Raw genomic sequence first — 16,770 nt, forward strand, 5'->3', positions numbered from 1 at the left:
ATCCTTAGCTCTTAACCACTAGGTCTCACCCTATCATTTTAGTGACTTGCCCAAGACTCTTCAAAGAATAAAGAACAGAAATAAGACCAGAATTCACATCTTTTATTTTGGATCTAGTACTCACTGTTCTAGTGAACTCTGCCCCTCTGGCTGAGCCAGTGGTTGCCATGTTCCAAACTGGCCTAGAAGATGAAAGCTGGAATCACAAATCTCAGGGGTTTTGTGTGTTTCTGACATAACCTGATTTGGATAATTTCTGCAAGTATGCTCAAGTTTATTCTTTTCCCCTCTCTTCTGCAGAAATTCCACAAGCTATGGAACAATATGGGACCACAGCAGCAGAGATAATAGAAGAACAAGGTAAATAAATCTTATTCACTGGGATTTTCCATCCTTGAAGGGAGTTGTGTGAAAGAGAAGGCTGTGGTGTGTAGGTGGCAGGGTGTCTACTTTTTCTCCATTCATCCTCATTGGTCTCTGGTGTCGGGTCCTTCCATAAGAACCCTTGAACTCAGAGCCCTAGACAGAGCCGTGTGTGTTCTCTGTGATTATCTCATCAGTCTTTATGAAGATCTATTCCAACAAACCCATAATTCTAGTCAACTGGGGCATTGAATACAAGCTTGTTTGACAGATGCTGAACATAGAGCCAACAGCAGTCAAGAGCTTTGTTCAAAATTACTTAAAATAGTTGCGATCTTTCTTAATTCCTTCTATCAACCCATGTTTAGTGAATACTTATCATTTGAAGTACTGTGATGGGAATATAGTGATAAAAAAATCATTTCTTGCCTTCATGGGGTTTATAGCCTAGAGTTATATGTTAATTAAGTCAAACAAAGATGTAAGAAGAGGAGATCCAAGGTGCTGTGGTTGTGTGAATTGGGAGGTGACCAGTCGAGGAATTGAAAGCAGGCTTCTGAGAAGAAATGCTGCTTCAGTATTTTTTATTGAGCTGTAATTCACATACCATAAAGTTTACTCTTTTAAAGTGTATAATTTGGTGGGTTTTAGTGTATTCAAAAGATGGCATAGCATTAAAACCAAAAACCAAACCTCTTGCCGTCGTGGAGTCAATTCCTCCTGTGGTTAAAATTCCATTTGGGAATGGGTTTTCTTTGTTATGTTAATGAGACAGTATTAGTGTCGGGTGTCTCTTAAGTAAATCTCTTCTGAGCTATAAAAGAGATCAAACAAGCAAGTGGCAAGCAGATATGGGGGAAGAGAAATACCAAGCCACATGAAGATCACCCAAGAGCAGAAACTCAGAAGAGACAAGGACCTTTCTCCTGAGAGAACAGAGAAAACCTTCCCCTAGAGCCAGCATCCTGAATTCAGACTTCTAGCCTCCTAAACTGTGAGAAAATAAATTTCTGTTTATTAAAGCCACCTACTTGTGGTATTTCTGTTACAGCAGCACTAGATAACTAAGACTTTCCCCCAAGTAACCTGGGGGTAGAACTGGAGGTGCCTGCCTGTTCTACAGGTCTAGAACTTAACCTGACCACAGTGCACACAGCCTTAGTTTCCCCAAAGTTCTCTGTCTCTCAGTGACCACATGCAAGACTTTGCCAGAGATTATTCATTTAAGAGAGAGCTACAGCTTGCCAGGCACTGTTGTCAATACCAACAAAGTAACAGTAAGAAAGTCCCTGCTTAGAGTCTACTCTACAATCCAAACCTGTTGCTGTCCAGTCAATTCTGACTCACAGCGACCCTATAGGACAGAGCAGAACTGCCCCATTGGGTTTCCAAGGCTCTAAATCTTCTACAGAAGCAGACTGCTACATCTTTCTCCCATGGGGCAGTGGGTGGGTTCAAACCACTGACCTTTCGGTTAACAGCTGAGAGCTTAACCACTGTGCCACCAGAGTTCCTTCTACTCTACAATAGGCTAACAAAAATATGTAACATTACCAGGTATTAAGTGCTGAAAAGAGAAATCAGGTTACAGGGACAAAGTTAATGACAGACTATTTTGTAGAACGGTCATAAACTTACGAAGGAGGGAGTTGCTCAGCAGCACATTGCTAAGAAATAACAAATTGTTCTTGTTGGGTGCCCTCGACTTGATTCCAACTCACAGCTACCCCACGTGACAGAGTAGAACTGCCCCATAGGGTTTCCTAGTCTGTAATGTTTAGGGGAGCAGATCATCACGTCTTTCTCCCTTGGAGTGGCTGGATAGGTTTGAACCACAGGCCTTTCGGTTAGCAGTCAAGCACTTGACTACTGAGCCATAGAAGACCCATGTACATAACCATCTGACACGGGATCCACTGACTGTTTTTTTTTTTTTACCTAAAATCTAGACTTTCTTTAACTTTGTTTCCTGTTTTTCTTCTACCCTCTCCTGATCATGTAGGTGACAAATGGGACTACAGGGCTCATGTAATGACAAAATTCACCAGGGAGCTGAATGTATGTCACGGTTTCGGAGAAATTGCTACTGACTGGTCACAAACACAAAGTCTGGTTGATATTTTCATTTCACACAGGAGGGGCCAGCCTCGCACTGTGGTTCTTCATGGAAAATCGGGCACCGGGAAATCGGTTTTGACCAAAAGGATCATGCTCCACTGGGCACAAGGACAACTCTACCAGGGCATGTTCTCCTATGTCTTCTTTCTCCATGCTAGAGAGATACAACACATGAAGGAGGGAAGTTTGGCCGAGTTAATTTCCATGGAGTGGCCAGACTCCTGCGCGCCAGTGACGGAGATTATGTCCCAACCAGAGAGGCTCCTGTTTGTCATTGATGGTTTTGATGACCTGGACTTTGCCCTCCAAGATTGTCCTGAGAAGCTCTGTAAAAACTGGGCTGAGAAGCAACCCATGTCTGTCCTGATACGCAGCCTGCTGAAGAAAGTCCTGCTCCCACAGTCCTCCTTACTAATCACAGTCAGAGATGTGGGCATAGGGAAGCTTACATCCATGGTGGTATCTCCCCATTATCTATTTGTTGGGGGAATCCCGGCGGAACTGAGGACCCAGTTTATCCTCCAGAGCATTGCGGATGAGCAACAAAAAAGGCCAATCTTAACATCAGTGTTGAACAACAGCCGGCTCTTTGATGAGTGCCAGGTTTACAACGTGTGTCAGCTAACCAGTGTGGCTCTGCAGCTGCAGTATGCGGCAGGAAAGGATGCGCCCCCAATTTGCCAAACTCTCACGAGCTTGTGTGCTACTTTCATGTTCCATCAGTTCACACCACGAGATGACCTCTGGTGCTGTCTCAAGGGGGAAGAAAAAGCTGTCCTGAAGAACTTGTGCCGGATGGCTGTGGAGGGTGTGTGGAATATGAAGCTTGTGTTCTGCAGTGAGGACCTGGGTGTTCATGGGCTGAAGGAGTCTGAACTCTCCACTCTGTTTCACATGACCATCCTTCCCAAGGATGTCCTGTGTGAGGGCTGTTACACTTTCTTTCACTGCAGCCTCCAGGAGTTTTGTGCTGCCTTGTACTATGTTCTAGAGGGACTGGAAAGAAAGCATGATCCATCCTTGCTGTCCATTGAGAATGCAAGGAGCCTGATGAAGCTGCAACAAGTTGGCTTCAACCCCCACTTGCTTCAGATGAAGCGTTTCTTGTTTGGCCTCATGAACAAAGAGTTGGTGAGGAAGCTGGAGGCCCTGCTTGGCCATGGTGTCCCTCTGCTGATAAAGCAGGAGCTTCTGCGGTGGGTCTCTCTGTTAGGTGAACAGGCCAACACCACCTCACCACTGGATTTCCTGGACGCCTTCCACTGTCTTTTTGAGGCCCAAGATGAAGAATTTGTCCGCTTGGCACTGAACAATTTCCAAGAAGTATGGCTTCCAATTAACCAGCAAATGGACTTGTTAGTATCTTCTTTCTGTCTCCAGTGTTGCCAGTATTTGCAGAGGATTCGGCTAGATATCAAAGAGATCTTTTCAACAGATGAGGTCACCGAGGCAGGGCTCGAAAGTCTCCAAAGGTGAGGACCTCACCTCTGCAATTTCACTCTAAACAAGCTACTGATCCTCATATGCCTACTGCTGAGATTTGGCGTTATTTCCCAAAATGTCAGCATCGCAGATAATTGTTTTAGGATGAATCACCCAAATGCCATCCAGCTGTTTAAAATAACAGAACCTGGAACTCACTCACTGTAAATACCTGGATAAGCTTTTTCAAAATACTATTGTTGTTGTTTGCCATCAAGTCAATTCTGACTGATAGCAACTCTGTGTGACAGAGTAGAACTCCTCCCTAAGGTTTCCAAGGCTGTAATCTTTATGGAAGCAGACTGCCATTTCTTTCACCTGGTGAGTTTGAACCGCCAACCTTTCAGTTAACAGCTGAGCACTTAACCGCTGCTCCACCAGGGCTGCTTTTTCACAACACTAGGCCCCACCCAATACCTGGTGGCCAACGATGAAATGCTTGACTGGTAACCAAGAGGTGGGTGGTTCCAATCCACCAGCGGCTCCGCAGGAGAAAAGACCTTGTCATATAGGGTTGCTATGAGTTGGAATCGACTCAGCTGCACATAACAACCCAAGATTATCAAAGGAAAATCTGGGGGATTGGCACCTGGGGATGTGTATTTTTTTTAAATTTCCTCCTATCAATGTGATCTTTCAGGTTTATGCCTTGCTTGTCTAGAATAGTCTAGAGCATTGTTATCCAATAGAACTTTCTATGATGATGAAACTGTTCTATTATGCCTTGTCCAGTATGGCAGCCACTAGCTACATATGCTGTTGAGTACTTCAGATGTGGCTGAAGCAAGCAAGGAACAGAATCTTTCATTTTATTCCATTCTAACTAAGTTTGACTCACCACACGTGGCTAGTACTTACTGTACTGAATGGAGCGGGTCTAGAAAATGTGCTTTGCTTGACTGTCTGAATGTCCATCCTACCACCACCCAGAATGGTACACCAGCCAATGGTACACATCACTGCCCACCTGCTGGTCTTTGAATCCAGGTCTGCGATTTCCTAGGCCTTCGGCAAGTTTCTCAGCTGCTCTGTGCCTCAGTTTCCTCATCTGTAATATGGAGGTAATGGCATCTACCTACTGAGTTGTTAGGAGAAAACGAGCTTATATAGCTGAAGCACTTATGAACTGTGCCTGGCACTTAGTTGTTGTTGGGTACCATCAAGTTGATTCCAACACATAACGACCCCACTTAGCGAACCCACATGACAGAGTAGAACTGTCCTCGTAGGGTTCCCTTGGCTATAACCTGCAGAGCCACTGGGTGGATTTGAACCACCAGCCTTTCGGTTAGTAGCCAAGCACTTAACCATTGTGCCACCAGGGATCCTGGCACTTAATCAACATGTAAATATTGGCTACTAATACTATCAGAACTAAATCAACCACTCGTGTTTACTGGTAAGAAAGCATTGGGCAAACCTGGTTTTGCATTTCAACTCAGCAACTCACTAGCTCTATGGCTATCTATAAAATGGAGGAAATAGATGGCACAGTGGTTAAGCACTCAGCTGCTAACCAAGATGTCGGTGGTTCAAACCCGCCAGTAGCTCTGCAGGAGAAAGATGTGGCAGTTTGTTTCCGTAAAAAAGGGAGCCTAGAAAACCCTATAGGGCAGTTCTATTCTGTCCTATAGGGTCGCTATGAGTCAGAATTGACTCAACAGCAACAGGTCTCATGGATCTAGAACTACATCAAACTCTGACTTGGAAGGAGTCCAGCACAGTGCCTGGTACATGCTACCAAAAAATCAAACCCATTGCCGTCGAGTCAATTCCGACTCATGCAACCCTATAGGACAGAGTAGAACTCTCCCATAGGGCTTCCAAGGGACACCTCGTGGATTTGAACTGCCAACCTTTTGGTTAGCAGCCGTAGCTCTTAACCACTACTCCACCAGGGTTTCTGGTACATGCTAAGACCTTGATAAAATAGCAACTACAAGGAGTCCCCGGGTGGTGCAAATGGTTAAGCACTCAGCTACTAGCCAAAAGGTAGGCAGTTTGAATCCACCCAGAGGCACCTCAGAAGAAACGCCTTGTGATCTACTTCTGAAAAATCAGCCACTGAGAACCCTATGGAGCACAGTTCTACCCTGATACACATGGGGTCGCCATGAGTTGGAGTTGTCTTGATGGCAACTGATTTTGTTTTGTTTTCTTTTAAAAACCACTCACTCCCTCAGACTTGCCCAGCCAATGGGAGCTAGAGTTTAAAAACAAATCTGATTCAAGACCTGGAGGCTCCTAATCATTCTAGCATACCCCCTCAGGTATCAAAATATTCATGGGGCAGGGTGGGCAGGACTGCAGTGAAGCAAAGCATGGGGTAGTGACCATGAAGTTGGCTTCAAAGCCTCTAAGGCTATCCCTGCCTTGCTTTAGCAAACTGGTTTCTGTCCTCAGACATTGCTGGGGCAGTCTCTTCTGTTAATACTCATCCTGTGAAAGCATGTGTTTTTCTTCCTCTGACCTAGGACAAAGCCTAAGACCCTCGTTACTGTGTTCTGGCAAAACCTCTGCATGGTGCTCAGCACTCACAAGACCCTGAGACTGCTCGACCTGAGCGGCAGTGTTCTGAACGAATGGGCCATGAGGATTCTCTGTTCCAAGCTGAAGCATCCAACCTGCAAAATACAGACTCTGATGTAAGACTGCCCGGTCCCTGGTTGAAGGGAACCCCTTCATATGGCTATGTTATGGCTCTCCTCTCCCACAGCCCTCCCCATTTACTGAGAGAAGACCACTCTATAACCCCACCAATGTATTCTGATGGGATAAGTGCTGTAGAAGCTATAGGAACCAAGTTCTCAACGGCACAGAGTAGGGAGTGGCTAAAGTCCTTGTGAAGGAATTACTGAGGCAGGTTCATTTACTCTGGGTCTTGAAGGATGTGTAGGAGTTGGTTAGTAGAGAAGACAAGGGGAGTTCATTTCAGGCAAATGGTAGAGTATAAGGTAATGGCAAAACCAAAGGGCATGATTATGGGACCCTTTTAAATCAGTTCTTAATGTTTCTAGGCTAACAAATAAGTAACAAGGAGACCTGATGGTGCAGTGCTTAAGCACTTGGCTGCCAACTGAAAGGTCAGTGGTTCAAACCCATCAGCCACTCTGCGAGAGAAAGATGTGGCAATCTTCTTCTGTAAAGATTACCAAAACTCAAAAACCTATTGCCATCAAGTTTGATTCCAACTCACAGTGAACCCTATAGGACAGAATAGAACTGGCCCATAGGGTTTCCCAGACTATAATCTTTATGGAAGCAGGCTGCCATATCTTTCTCTCACAGAGTGGCTGGTAGGTTCAAATCACCAACCTTTTGGTTAGTAGTTATGAGCTTAACCACAGCACCACCACAGCTCCTTCCATAAGGATTACAGCCTTGGAGTCTGTAAGGTCTGCGACTTCCTAGGCCTTGGGCAAGTTCTACTCTGTCCTGTAGGGTCACTATGAGTTAGAATCGACTCAACAGCAACATATTTGAAATAAGGTAACAAATATGTGAATACCTTTTGAGTTCCTCAGCTACTACCCATCTGTCAGAGGGGGCTTGTGTGTTACTGTGATACTGAACATGTTTCAGTGGTGCTTCCAGACTAAGATGGACCAGGAAGAAAGGCCTGGCTATCTACAGCCAATGAAAACCTATGGATCACAATGGTTCAATCCCACTGTGCATGGGGTCACCATGAGTTGGGGGCCCTACTTGAAGGCAGCTAACAACAATTAAGATGCACTATACCAGGTACATGGAGTAAGAAATGAACTGCTGGTTCTAATTTAAGACAAAGGCTCTCCTCTTTACTTTTCCCTCCAAGACCCAATACAGCACATGTGATGCCTAAGACTAGAACAGGTCAAATCTTTGGTTGCAAACCTCTTCTACTTCCTACAACATCTATGTCTTCTCTAAGCAGTTCCCTAAGCTGGACTGTGCCAAGGAGCTTGCTGATCCCAAAACAATCCCTTGTTCACCTTCACTCCCCTTTCAGGTGTTATCTTAAGTATTTTTGACTTGGAAAACTCTCCCCGCAGTCTCCCCTACCATCTCTCCTCCTGTTTTAAACTCTCATCGTACACTGTACTTTGCTTTAATCCGTGTCTTCACTGTATTTGTAAAACAACAGTAATACATGATGTATTAGTTTCCTAGGGCTGCTGTAACAAACTACTACAAACTGGGTGGCTTAAAACAACAGAAATTGTCTCTCAGTTCTGAAGCCTAGAAGTCCGAAGTCAAGGTGTTGGCAGAGCCTCACTCTCTCCAAAGGCTCTAAGGGAAGATCCTTCCTTGCCTCTTGCCTCTTCCAGCTTCTGGTGGTTGCCAGCAATCCTTGGCTTGTGGCAGCATCACTCCAATCTCTGCCTCTGTCTTCACATGGCCATCTTCCCTCTGTGTGTCTATTTTCTTCTCTTTTTATAAGGATGCTACTCATATTGGATTATGTCCCACCATACTCCAATATGACCTCATGCTGAATAAGTATATCTGCAAAGACCCTGTACTCCAACATGACCTCATGCTGAGTAATTACATCTGCAAAGACCCTGTTTCCAAACAAGGTCACTTTCACAGGTATCGGGGGTTGGGGCTAGAACATATCATTTTGGAGGATACAATTCAACCTGTAACACATGATAATGGTAAAGAGACTGAAGTACAAAGGGTTTAAAGTAAGTCCCCTGACCCCTCCTCAATTAACCACTTAATTAACCACTTTCACATCTTTTAACTTTCCATAAGTTTTCCATGCAATTATGAGCAAATAGTGGTGTGGTGTGTGGATGCTTTATTATCCAAATGGTATCACGCGAACACGCTGTTCTGACATTTTGACTTCTTTTTTAACTTGGACTTGATTACATATCTATTTGTAGTTCTATCCCATTCATAATGGACTACATAGCACTTGATTCTTAAGCATAATTGTTGTTCAGCCCTTCGTTGAATGTCTCCACAACTAGATTAAGCTCCACAGTGGCAGAGGTTGTTAGTAATGTTTCATACTCTATTCCTAGTGCCTGGTATATCACAGGTGTTCAAGTATTTGTAACTTTAAATCAAATAAATGAAAACAGTTAGATAGTTTAGCTGGAACAGGAGAAGGGTGAGAAGAAACAATTAGGACATGACTAAATCTCACCAGTGTCTAATTCCTCTCTCTCTTTTTTTCTCTTCTGTAGATTTAAAAATGCACAAATTACCCTTGGTCTCCAACATCTCTGGACTACTCTTATCAACCAAGAGCTAAAATATCTTGACTTGGAAAGCATACACCTGAACAATGAAGACATAGAGGCAGTGTGTGGAGCATTGAAACACCCAAACTGTTCACTGGAGTCTTTGAGGTAAATCCAGAATAATGGGTTTTGTTTGGTTGTTTTTTTTGTTTTTTTTTTTTTTTAATATTTGATTGTGTTTTTAAATTAAATTTAGATTTAAATAATATTTTATTGTGAAGGTTTACGCAGCAGTTTAGGTTCCCATTCAACAATTTCAACACAAGTTGTTCAGAGATCTTGGTTACATTCTTCACAATGCGTGAACATTCTCATTATTTCTGTTCTCGTTATTCCATTTCCATTAATCTAGTTTTCCTGCTCCCTTACCTTCTAATCTTGGTTTTAAAGCAGTTGCTGACCATTTGGTCTCATATAGGTGATTTTTTTTTTTTTTTAAAGGAACACAGTACTTATGGGTGATATTCATTATTTTTTTAACCAATTTGTTATCTAGCTACAAGGGTTAGATTCAGTTTCAGGTTTGAAGAGTATCTCAGGGCAATAGTCTCAGGGAGTCCTCCAGTCTCAGCTAGTCTAGCAGGTCTGTTTTGTGTTTTGTTCTGTGTGTTTTGATTCGGTGTTCCATTTTGATTTGATTCGGTGTTTTGATTTGTAATTTGAGGTTCTGTTCCACATGTTTCTCCCATTCTATTAGGGTCCGTCTATTGTGGCCCTGATTAGAATGGTCGGTAGTGATAGCTGGACACCATCTAGTTCTTCTGTGGTGTTGTTTTGCTTCGGTTTGGTGCGCTTCAGTCTTCAAAGTGACTATTCAGCAAATGTTACAGTGCCTACTATGTACTAGGCACTATCGCAGGTACTTAAGATGCGTCGGAACAAAGCAATCCAAGACCCTACCCTCAGGAAGAATACATTCCAGAGAGGAAGACAGACACTAAACAAGTACAAATATAAATATGTGCAATGTTGGCTGGTGACTATTGCTGTGAATAAAGTAATGCTCAACAGAGGGCGAGTACAGTTTAAGCAGAGTAGTGAAACCAGCTTACTCTGAAGAGAAGACTCCAAGAGGCCCAGTTGAAGGAAGGAAAGAAACAAACCACATAAAGACCTGGGTGGGGCAATGTTGCAAACTGAAGGCACAGCAGATGTCCACGTCCTGAGGTGGAGCAAACAGTGTCTGGAGACCAACAAGATGGCCCAGGTGGCTGAAGTGCAGTGAGTCCAGGAAAATGGGTTGCTCTGGGAAAAGTTTGGAGACAGCAAGAAGTCCCTGGGTGGTGCAAATGGTTAAGCAGTTGGATACTAACCAAACAGTTGGCAGTTCCACTTTATCCAGAAGCACCTTGGAAGAAAGTCCCGATGATCTACTTCTGAAAGGTCACAGCCATTGAAAATCCTACAGAGCACAGTTTTACTCTGACACACCGGGGGGGCACCATGAGTCGGAACTCACTTGACAGCAACTGGTTTTGGTTAAGTACCATGAAACCCCAAAAAAGGGCATGATCAAAAGCAGGGATGCTTTTGAGCAGGTGACAGAGTTAGGCTGGCTGCACAGTTTAGAGTGAGCACAGTCCATACAAGATTGCCCTCATTTCTGACACCAGCTGCAATTTCAGGTGGTTCCTAAAACCACCATCAGGACCGATAATTTGCTAAAGGGATTCATGGAACTCGCTGAATGCTGTTATACTCACAGTTATGGTTTATTACAGGGAAAGGAGACAGGTTTGGCTTGGTTTTAATAAAGAAATGAATAGTGCCTGGGTGGCACGAATAGTTAAGGTGCTCTACTACTAGCAAAAAGGTTGGTGGTTTGAACCTACGCAGAGGCGCCTCAGAAGACAGGCCATCTACTTCAGAAAGGTCACGGCCATTGAAAACCCCATAGAGTACAGTTCTACTCTGCACATATGTGGTCACCATGAGTCAGAATCAACTCAGAAGCAACTGGTTTGGGTTTGGTTACTGGTTTTGGGGGCAGCAAAAAATGTCTCCTGAGGAGAGACAGAGGCAGAACCACATTGATGGGGCAGCGTGGCTGGGGATGTGCTTTATGCTGCCTCTCTCTGCAGGTTGGACTGCTGTGGGTTAACCCACACCTGCTGTCTGGAGATCTCCCAAGTCCTGGTTATATCTGCCAGCCTAAACTCCCTCAGCCTGACAGGAAATAAGGTGACAGACGAGGGGCTGAAGACACTCTGCAATGTTTTGAGTTTCACCAGAAGCAACCTAAAGAAGCTGATGTAAGTCCCTCTTCCTTTTACCAGGGTTGTCTTCTCTCAATTGGGATCATCCAAGTAGAGGGGGAGCGGGGGAGGTGTTGTTGTTGTTAGGTGCGACTGAGTTGGTTCTGACTCATAGCGACCGCATGTACAATACAACAAAACACTGCTCCGTCCTGTGCCATCCATACAATCATTGCTGTGTTTGAGCTTATTGTTCCAGCCACTGTGTCAACCCATCTCATTGAGGGTCGTCCTCTTTTTCGCTGATCCTCTGCTTTAGGAGCCCTGGTGGTGCAGTGGTTAAGAGCTCAGCTGCTAATCAAAAGGTTGGCAGTTCGATTCCACCAGCTGCTCCTTGGAAACCCTATGGGGCAGTTCTACTCTGTCCGATAGTCCCTATGAGTTGGAATCGACTCTACAGCAATGGATTTTTTTCTCCTACTTTACCAAACATGATGTCCTTCTCCAGGGACTGGTTCCTCCTGATGACACATCTGAAGTACATGAGACAAGTCTCGCCATCCTCACTTCTAAGGAGGATTCTGTTCTGGCTGTACTTTTTCATGTACTCATTCGTTCTTCTGGCAGTCTCTGATATACTCAATATTCTTCCCCAACACCATAATTCAAAGGCATCAATTCTTCAGTCTTCCTTATTCATTGTTCATCTTTCTCATGCAAATGAGGCGAGTGAAAATACCATGGCTTGGGTCAGGCACACCTTAGTCCTCAAAGTGACATCTTTGCTTTTTAACACTTAAAAAAAAATGATACAGAAGTCAAGGGTTAGAATGGGAGTTGTGACCTTATGGGGGTGCCCCAATACTGAGGTTCAAAGAAGGCTCAGTAACACCTGTATCTTTGCTACTGCGCTCTGAACTAATGTGACGGATAGAAGCAGGAGTCAGCCAGATGGAACTCACAAAAAGGGGCTGCAGTTTTCTCACTGATAAAGTTCTCTTGGAGCATGACTTAGATGTGTGGCCAAACGGGTTGGTTAATGCTTGATACCATAACTGGAAAGAATGACCCCTCCTAGGCATTAAAAGAGCTATACACACCAAGCCTCCTTCATGGGGGCACTTCCTTATGGCCTGGCTGAGTTCAGACCACAGTACGCGCATTCTGGGCGCAGCCTGGCTCACAAAGCAGGAGCGTCTGGGCAAAGCAACTTCCAAACTGATGAATTGGATAACTCCCACCTCCTCCTGTGGAGAAGAGAGAGTGAGGAGTAGAGAAAGGTCCAGGAATGTGATTCCAGCATAAATTCTTCAATGTGGAAACACAAGGGGGTGATAGTTCCCCATCCCGCACAGCTAATGGCACTAGGGGATGTAGCTTTTTTGCTGATAACTTATCCTATGATGGTAGAAAGGAGCCCTGGTAGTGCAGTGGTTAAGCATTTGGATGCTAACCAAAAGGTCAGTGGTTCGAACCCACCTAGCGGCTCCTTGGAAGAAAGACCCAGCAATCTGCTTCAGTAAAGATTCCTGAAGTTCTGCTCTGCCCCTACAGTGTCATTATGAGTCAAAGTTGACTCTAGGGCAATGGATTAAGATGGATGGGGGGGAGGGGACAAGAAGTAGCAATTATAACAATCATTTATTAAGCATTTATTGAGCTGTGCCAAGTACAGTGCTAAAACTTTCCCATACGTGTCTCACTTAGTTCTCAAAACAGGTCTAGGCAGTAGGGTATAGCTTACTAACTGACGTCGCTAGTTACTAACCTTGCTAACTCTATTGATAAATGAGGAGACAAGGTTTTTGAAAGGCTAAATCACTTGACCAAGTTTGGGCCATTATCAAGTGGTGAAGCTGGGATTCAGAGTCACAGCTGATTCTCCAGAGCTGTGCCATCCAATATGGTAGCCACTAGCCACTGTGGCTGTTAAATTTAAATATAAAATCCAGTTCCTTGGTCACACAAGCCACATGTCTAGTGCTCAATATCCACGTGTGCCTACCGTCTACTGGACTGGACAGCACAGCTCTAGGGGATCTTTAATCTGGGCCTAACATCAGAGTTGTTGGATCACTGGGTGTGTTCTGAAGAAAGTAGATTCTTTCTCTGTTCCAGTGGATTGTTGCTGCATCTGTAGACTTTTTACAAGTGCACCTGGAAACTTGAATTTTTTGTGAATTTTCTGGCATTTTAAATATTTTTCACTAACTCTAGCATAAAAAAAGAAAAAGAAAAAAGACCTTACAGTCCAAACCAGATAAAACTGTGAGTCCTGTTTAGCCCACGGGCCTCCAGTTTACATCTAGTTGAGGGTGGTGACTACACTGTCCACTAGGGTAACTACTAGCCATATGTGGCTATTTAGATTTAAATTAAGAAATTAAATGAAGTTAAAACTTCAGTTTCTCAGTTGCTCTAGCCACAAGCTGAGTGTTGATAAACCCGTTGCCATCGAGTCGATTCCAACTGATAGTGACTCTATGCGACAGAGCAGAACTGCCCCATAGGGTTTCTAAGGCTGTAACCTTTAAGGAAGCAGACTACCACATCTTTCTCCTGCAGAGCAGTTGGGGAGTTCAAATCACCACCGACCTTTCAGTTAACAGCCTAGCACTTAATCACTGCGCCACCAGGGCTCCTTCTGAGTGTTAATAGCCATGTGGACAGTGGCTGCCACATTGGAGAGCGCAGACATAGAACACTTCCACCATCGCAGAAATTTCTAGGCCTTGCTCTTAAACCTCTTTCAGCTGCCCTTTTTTTTTTTTTGAATTATCAGAAAAGGGGTTAAACTGCCCAAAGTACTCAGAGTCGGCTATATAAATTGAGTTATATCATTCAATGCCCTATTTACTCTGGAGCATTAAAGAATAAATTCTTAATGCTACTTTTCTCTGGGTTCCATTCATTTTATATCCTCAATTCTTTCCATCCAATATTTTTAAAAATCTTTCCCTTTGTATCTTAAAGCCGGGGTGAAAGTCATAGGTTGTGGTTGGTTAGAGCTGCCATCTATGGCATTCTTGAGCACTGGGCTCTATGCTAAGTGCTCTGTTCCCATTAACACCATCTTCACAACCAACCCATAAAGTAGGGGTTATTTTTCATTCCCAGTTTACTGATAAGGAAAATAGAATCCCAAAAAAGAAGGGAAGTCTCCAAGGTCATATAACTAGTAAAGGGCAAAGCCAAAACATGGGCTCCTATTTAATGCCTAAGGAACTGAGCTATTACCTTGGAATTTCCTCCTGGGTGTCCCACAGTCCGGGCAAATGAGGCATTGGTACCCTACCTTCAGCAGGAGTTTGGGTCTCAAGTCAGACCAAAAGTGGAAAACCAAACAGCACAAATTACGCTTTAAAAACCCAGGATGGGGTACCACATTAGAGGCCAACATACGCTCTATCAGTCCCACTCAGCTAGTGTTTCTTCCTGCATTGGAAGAGATTGCTGTCAATAGATTGCTGTCAATAATATTGAGTATGTGCTTGCTAGTTCAGTGGTAGAATTCTCAACTTCTATGCTGGAGACGTGAGTTTGGTTCCCAGCCAATGCACCTCCTGTGCAGCCACCACCTGTCTGTCAGTGGAGGCTTGCGTGTTGCTGTGATGCTAAACAGGTGTCAGCGGAGCTTCCAGACTAAGACAGACTAGGAAGAAGGGCCTGGCAATCTACTTCCAAAACACGGCCAATGAAAACCCTATGAAGTACAATTGTCTAATCACAACCAATCACGAGGATGATGCAGGACCAGGTGGAGTTTTGTTAGATTGTGCATGGGGTCACCATGAGTTGTGGCAGGCTTGGCGGCAGCTAACTTCATCTCACTTACGTTGGACATGTTATCAGGAGGGACCAGTCCCCGGAGAAGGACATCATGCTTGGTACAGTAGAAGGTCAGCGAAAAAGAGGAAGACCCTCATTAAGATAGCTTTGACAACAGTGGCTACAGCAACAGGCTCAAACATAGCAACTATTGTAAGGATGCACAGGACCGGGCAGTGTTTCATTCTGTTGTACACAGGGTCGCTATGTGTCAGAACCAACTCAACGACACCTAACAGCTACAATATGCAATGTACTGGCCTAATCATTTTGCATGTGTTAATCCATTTAGCTTTGTAATGGTTAAATGAGTAACATGAGAGAGGTACTACAGTGAAACCTGTGGGAGCCCAAACTCATTAGGACTGCCTTGTTTTTCCAGGTCTTGCAAGTTTTCCACCTTTGACAGGGTGCAGTCTTACCACTTCCCTGTCATTTGTTTTAATGGAAAATAATTTTCCTTCTCTGACAGGTTTCTGCCTTGCACAGGTTGTGGCTTTCGCAGGTTTTTACCATATATTTAGTGTGCTAATTTGGGGCCGAAGTATTTGAGTTTACAAGTTAAAGGCAGGCATAATGTGAAATCATCTATATGCGAGTGACGTTTCTTTCCCTTCCTTACAAGGGAAGGCAAGCTGAAACTTTTAAGAACAGACCTCATCATGCCCTTTCTGGGGCTCTCTTCCTGCAGACTGGGGAACTGTGGCCTCACGGCTGCTGGCTGCGAAGACCTGGCCTTGGCCCTCTTCACCAACCAGAACCTGACTCACCTGTGCTTGTCGGACAACAACCTGGGGAGTGAAGGCGTGAAACTGTTGTGTGGAGCCATAAAAAACCCCAACTGTGGTCTAAAGAGGCTGGTGTGAGTCTGAGACCTCTCCCTGTGGGGACTTCCTAGCTGTCTAACAAACACAGCAGTGTCAGTCTCAAAGTGCAAAGCAATAGGGGGCATGGAGAGAGTTATGACAAAGGGACCTGATCAGTGCCAAGTCCTGCCCCTGTTCATCATCTCTCAGAGTCCCCCCTTTCTTGGAAGATCCCATCTCTGCCTTGTGTTTCCCTACAGTGGGAAGTCTTTGTTCATTCAAATGTTTATTAACCACCTACTACAGGCAACCACTGTTGGGTGCTAGGAATATGGAGATGAAAGACAGATGGCAGTCCCTACTTTCACATAACTTAAATTCTGGGTGGGGATGGATTAGATAAGAAATGAATGAATGATATTTTCAGATGGTGATAAGGGTGATACGGGGCCAACACCCAGTTATACTGACTGTGGGTTGCACAACTCCAGGGAACGCCACACACAGACTATGCTGTGAACATATCCTATGGCCATCGTGCGAGGTGGCCCCACTCATTATACCCATTGGTGTCGAGTTGATTCTGACTCGTAGCGACCCTATAGGATGGAGTGGAGCTGCCCCATAGGGTTTCCTAGCCTGTAATCTTTACAGAAGCAGACGCCACATCTTTCTCCCATGGAGCAGCTGGTGGGTTCAAACCACCAACCTTTCAGTTAGCAGCCGAACACTTAGCCA

The 16,770-nt window shown here is 44.4% G+C and overlaps 1 protein-coding gene across 1 annotated transcript in view; it reads left to right on the plus strand.

Moving 5' to 3' along the window:
• Positions 1-16,770, plus strand: part of NLRP5 (NLR family pyrin domain containing 5) — a 57,372-nt gene that overhangs the window by 30,769 nt on the left and 9,833 nt on the right. Inside the window, 7 exon segments of the mRNA XM_012557106.1 lie at positions 301-361; positions 2,358-3,943; positions 5,910-5,919; positions 6,438-6,608; positions 9,147-9,311; positions 11,285-11,455; positions 15,918-16,088. Coding sequence (XP_012412560.1) covers positions 301-361; positions 2,358-3,943; positions 5,910-5,919; positions 6,438-6,608; positions 9,147-9,311; positions 11,285-11,455; positions 15,918-16,088 — 2,335 coding nt within the window.

Source organism: Trichechus manatus, unplaced genomic scaffold (assembly GCF_000243295.1).
Source record: "Trichechus manatus latirostris isolate Lorelei unplaced genomic scaffold, TriManLat1.0 scaffold00087, whole genome shotgun sequence".
NCBI lineage: Eukaryota > Metazoa > Chordata > Mammalia > Sirenia > Trichechidae > Trichechus > Trichechus manatus.